This window comes from Zootoca vivipara, chromosome 13 (assembly GCF_963506605.1).
Source record: "Zootoca vivipara chromosome 13, rZooViv1.1, whole genome shotgun sequence".
NCBI classification, from domain to species: Eukaryota; Metazoa; Chordata; class Lepidosauria; order Squamata; family Lacertidae; genus Zootoca; species Zootoca vivipara.
In genome coordinates, this window is record NC_083288.1 from 12,648,831 (window position 1) to 12,654,023 (window position 5,193).

At 49.4% G+C, this 5,193-nt stretch overlaps 1 protein-coding gene across 1 annotated transcript; it reads right to left on the minus strand.

Annotated features, from left to right (window-relative positions):
* Positions 1 to 326: 326 nt before the first annotated feature.
* Positions 327 to 4,993, minus strand: FZD2 (frizzled class receptor 2). Its single transcript, XM_035136358.2, has one exon. It carries the CDS (start codon positions 4,561 to 4,563, stop codon positions 2,878 to 2,880), a length of 1,686 nt encoding a protein of 561 aa, XP_034992249.1. The 5' UTR covers positions 4,564 to 4,993; the 3' UTR covers positions 327 to 2,877.
* Between the last annotated feature and the right edge of the window lie 200 nt (positions 4,994 to 5,193).

The following is a 5,193-nucleotide window of genomic DNA, read 5'->3' on the forward strand; positions in this document are numbered from 1 at the left end:
TAGTGGCCCTCTGACTTTTGGCTTTAAACCACACTCCCTTCTCTGATGGAAGAGGATGCGTGTGTCTGGGGGTGGGTGGGTGCGTTCTGGAGGCTCTCTTTTTCACCCTCATTCTGTTAAGGAGGCTTAAAATGTGGAATGCAAAGGCGTACACTCTTTCTCTCTCTTTCTTTCCCACCCCATTCCTTGCTGCAATGCTATACAACTCTCACTCTCTCTCTCACTCTCTCTCTGCACCCCCCCCCAATCTTTTTTGGTATACACACCAGTCCCATAATCCACAGGACCAGTAAGTTGCTTCCTCCAGGAAAATTTTGGTGCAAAAGAAAATGCAAAACTATTTATTTCTATCCATTACCTTTTGAAAAACCAACTAAGTGACACAAGTAAGGAAACAGCAACAACCCGCGTTCTCTCTCAGAGTCACAATTCTACCACAAAAAGCTGAGAAATAAAACTGAATTGAAGGTGGGAAGTTTTATTTCATGCCCCCCCCCACTTCCAAGTTTTACTCTTCAGTGTACTGCTTCTGCTTTAAAGAGATATATTACTAGAGGTGTTATCATCTCACAAGCATGGGTGGAATTTTCTAGCTGATTTCTGGTTAGGATCAGAGTGACTTCTATAAAAAAAATTTAGAAGCTTACTTTAAATATAAAAATGACCTTTTGTGTATATGTGTGTAGCTAGGGCTGAATTTTGATTGTTGCCAAAATTCAGAATTCCATTTAGAAATTTAAAAGAGGGATAATGGTTGGTGGGAGGCAAAGACATTTAAGTAATTCATTAGAAGCTTTTAAAAAAGACGTTAACTGTTTTTTAAATACAGGAATTAATTTTCCGCTTGAGATAACTGAAATTTAGGCTGCAGTTTACTTCAGTGTAAAAACCCCTGAACTTAGTGCGACTTATTTCTGAGCAAAACGCTATAGGATTGGGCTGCTGTTATATGTATATTTTCACTGTTATGACAAAGGGCACCAAAACCCCTAACAGATTTACTTGGAGCGGGAAAGAGAACAATGAGGTGGCAATTAAATCTTTCAAGAGGTTACATAACATTCAGCAAAATGCATGTGTAGGCAATTGTCACATATGATTATCTGCACATGGTCATCCTTTGTTTCCCTAGAAAGTGCTGTTTGATTACAAATTCTAACACGTGAATCAACGCACATAGATTTCAGTGGAAGCCTTGGACTGTGGTCTCACAAACATTTTTGGAAATCCATTCTATCAAAAAAAAATCAGCGGAACTTACTTCCAAACAAATTAGTTAATGCCGTGAATACGACAACATTTCCACCAGACACACCACTCTTACTGAACAAAAAACACAAACCTGATACTTCCTCATAATGTCACTTAAGAACCTGTCCAAATATTTTTGAAATTTTTTGAAAGCTGGCAAGGGAGAAGGAGTAGCACAAAAAAGGCACAAAATTGAGCCATATTTTTTTTCAAGGAGCAGGGGAAAGAATTTCTGGTAACGTAAGGTACAAGTTCTCAAAAGTTAAATAAATGCCTTGTGTATATATATATATATATATATATATATATATATATATATATATATGGGGATTCTCCTTGAAAACTTTATAAAATGTCATCAAGCACTTTCCAGTGTCCCTTTCTAAAAAGGTTCTTTCTTTAAGAAAAAAAATAGATTCATCCCTTTGGCAAGCAGGCATTGTTTGCTGGTCTGTGAAGTATGCATTGTAGCATTTAACTGCTTTATAGAATTTGACTGAGGGTCATCTCGCCAACAGATTGCTTTTGAAGCTGCTGCCATTTCTGAAAAAAACTCAAAACTGAATTTGCAAAGAACAAGTCTGTTTAATACAGGAAATGTAGTTTTAAAAAGACACCTTTTGTACAAAACATCTAAAGGGAGTGGGGGGAATAGAAATGTACAAATGCAACAGAAAAAAAAAACTCTGCAGCTTGAGGCAGGAGGGAGAGGGGGACCCTTTTCTTGCAGCAGATTTCTTTCTTTAGCAGAAATCACCATGAGGAGATGCGCACAGCCAGGGCCCAATTTTCAGCAAAGGAGAGAAGACTCACATCCCACCCCCAACAGCACTGTGTTTTCATAGATGCAGAAAGTTACTTGCAAACCTTCAGAAGCGGAGAAGAAAAAATGAGAGAGATGGGAGAAGTCTTCCTGGAACAGTACCAAAAAAACTGTAGTCTCCAAAGGGGAGTTGGTGGGCGATGTGTTTTTGCAGGGGGTGGGGGAGCAATTCCAAGCCTGGCTCTTCAGAAAAGTTTAAGCGAGAATGTCCTATTAAGGGGCCAACCCAAACAGCAGGCAGTCCTCATGGCTCCATGGAGAAGGAGGGGTGATGATGGTATGGCAAAGGGGAAAAAATATATATAGTACCCAAAGAAGGGGGGGGGAGAAGAATATGGGTGCTCATTTCCTTTCTTTTACCCTCTCCCTATGTTTCTGGGTCCTTGCTGGCATTCTCTCTCGCTCTTTTTTTTTTAAATAGAAATATATAATTAAATTTACAAATGCTATTTACAATTTTAATTACAAAAGACACCCTTTAATAGTTAATAAAAACCTAAAGCAAAAAAAAGTTTTAATTAAAAGGAGACAGTTTTAAATACTTCGGTCTCTCTCCCTCGTTCTTTTCCTCCTGTGCCTCCGTGTTTTCTCTCGAGATTGTCAAAAGGAAGGTCTCGGCGCTGTGCAACAGGACTTCCCAAATTCCAGAGAGAGGCTCCCCCTCCCTGCAAAAAACAAAACAAAACCATACCCCCCACAGAGCACTTCCGGGGTGGGCCCCCCCGTTTTATTTCATAATTGTTTCAAAGTTTGGGGCTGGCAAACCAAGTCTCTCCTTCCCCCACCTCTCGATATCCCCCTTTTCAAACGGTCGTCTCCCCGTGTTTGCTGTTAGTTAGCCGGGTATAGAATTTCCTCCAGGAGTGCAGGGTTTTCCCCGACCAGATCCAGAACCCCGAGGTGATGCCCACGATGAGCGTCATGAGATACTTGATCATGTAGACGGTGAAGTCGGGGTTCATGCGCGGGGTGTACTGGAGCGGGCAGGGGATGGCCAAGCTCTTGCAGTTTTGGCTGATCCAGCTGCGCTCCCAGTGCTCGCGGAAGGCCTGCTCGTAGAAGTAGCAGGCGATGACAATGGTGGCCGGGACGGTGTAGAGCACACTGAAGACGCCGATGCGCACCATGAGGCGCTCCAGCTTCTCCGTCTTGGTGCCTCCGTGCTTCATGATGGTCCGGATGCGGAAGAGGGACACGAAGCCCGCCAGCAGGAAGGAGGTGCCGATGAAGAGGTAGACGAAGAGTGGCGCCAGCACGAAACCACGCAGGGGATCAATGTTGTTGAGGCCCACGAAGCACACGCCGCTGAGCAGGTCGCCATCAATCTGTCCCATGGCCAGGATGGTGATGGTCTTGACGGCTGGCACGGCCCAGGCGGCCAAGTGGAAGTACTGAGAGTTGGCCTCGATGGCCTCGTGGCCCCACTTCATGCCAGCTGCTAGGAACCAGGTGAGCGAGAGGATGACCCACCAGATGGAGCTGGCCATGCTGAAGAAGTAGAGCATCATGAAGAGGATGGTGCAGCCTTCCTTCTTGGTGCCCTGCACCACCGTGCGGTAGCCGTCGTCCTGGAAGCGCTCGTTGCACACCACACGCTCCTCTAGGACGAAACCGGCGATGTAAGCCACGGACACCATGGTGTAGCAGCCCGACAGGAAGATGATGGGCCTCTCCGGGTAGCGGAAGCGCTGCATGTCCACCAGGTAGGTGGTGACGGTGAAGAAGGTGGAGGCGCAGCACAGCACCGACCAGATGAGGATCCATATGCGCGCGAAGCGGATCTCCTCCTGGTTGAAGAACATGTGCCCGTCGGGCTTGGCTGGCTCGCAGGGCGCAGCACAGTCCTTCTCGCCCAGGAACTTGTAGTTGAGGTAGCTGGGCACCTTGAGTACGCGCGGGCAGTGGAACGGGTGCTCCAGGGTGGCGTAGCGGGGGTGGCCCGCCGTGCCTTGGCCGGCGATCGGGGTGGCGCTGGTGAGCAGCGCGGGCGAGCCGCCTTCCTCCGAGTGGTTCTGCCCCACGCAGATCTGCTCCGCGCCGTGGCGTGGGAAGTTCTCGCAGCGCAGCCGCTCGGGCCACTGGAAGCCGAACTTGTTCATGAGCGCCTCGCAGCCCTGGCGCGCCCGCTCGCAGATGGAGCGGCACGGCGGGATAGCCTGCTCCAGGACGGTGCACACAGGCGCGTACATGGAGCACAGGAAAAACTTGAGCTCCGGCGAGCACTGCACCTTCACCAGCGGGTAGAACTGGTGCACCTCCAAACCCGCGTCCTCTTGGCTCGTGTGCCCCAGCAAGTTAGGCATGATCGTCTGGTTGTAGGCAATGTCGGTGCACAGAGGGATGGAAATCGGCTGGCAGAAGCCGTGGTCGGGGATCGAAATGCCCTTCTCCCCATGGAACTGGGCCCGGCAGGAGCCCAGCAGCAGCAGCAGCAACAGCGGCGGCGGCGGCGCCAGGCAGCGAGCCAAGGACGCGTCGGCAAGGCGCATGGTGGCTCTCTTCCCCCCTCGGTTCTCACCGACACCCGATCGCCTCGTCTCCTCCCCAGGACGAGCTGGGATCTGTCACTCCCTCGGGGGACACGGGTCCTGGCAAAAGTTTCCGAGTTGGTTTTTTGCGGGGGGGGGGGTGAAGAGGGGGGATCCGCCTGGGAGATCCAGGCGAGCAACTCCACTCACCCAGCAGGAAACTTCCTTGCTGTGCGTCTCTCCGAGCGCCTTTCGCGTCCCTTTGTGTCTTCGCTCCCCAATTAGTCCGTTTCAAAGGAGGGCCCCCGGGCTGAGCTGCGCTTCGCCCAGCCTTCTCCTTTTTCTCCTCCCAACTTAATCAATTCCAGTCCGGCCCCCTCTCTTCCTTTTCCCCCTTCCCAGCGCCATCAAAGAGACCTTGGCTGCCTAAGCCCCTTCCCAAAATTTCCTCTCGCCCAATCAGATTCAAAATCAGGGACCAGCCCTCCTCCCCCCTCCCTCCCTTCCCAGGATTGGTCAATCGCGGAAGGGGAAAAAATTAACGAGATCACGAATCAGATGCCAAAAACCTCTCTCTTCCCTCTCCACCTCCCCCCCCCCCGCGCCCGCTCAATCACGAGCCTGTGGCTGCTTTTAAGGAGAAATAATTTA

Coding starts and splice junctions, on each gene's coding strand:
- FZD2 (XM_035136358.2), bottom strand. CDS start 4,563: ATGCGCCTTGCCGACGCGTCCTTGGCTCGCTGCCTGGCGCCGCCGCCG.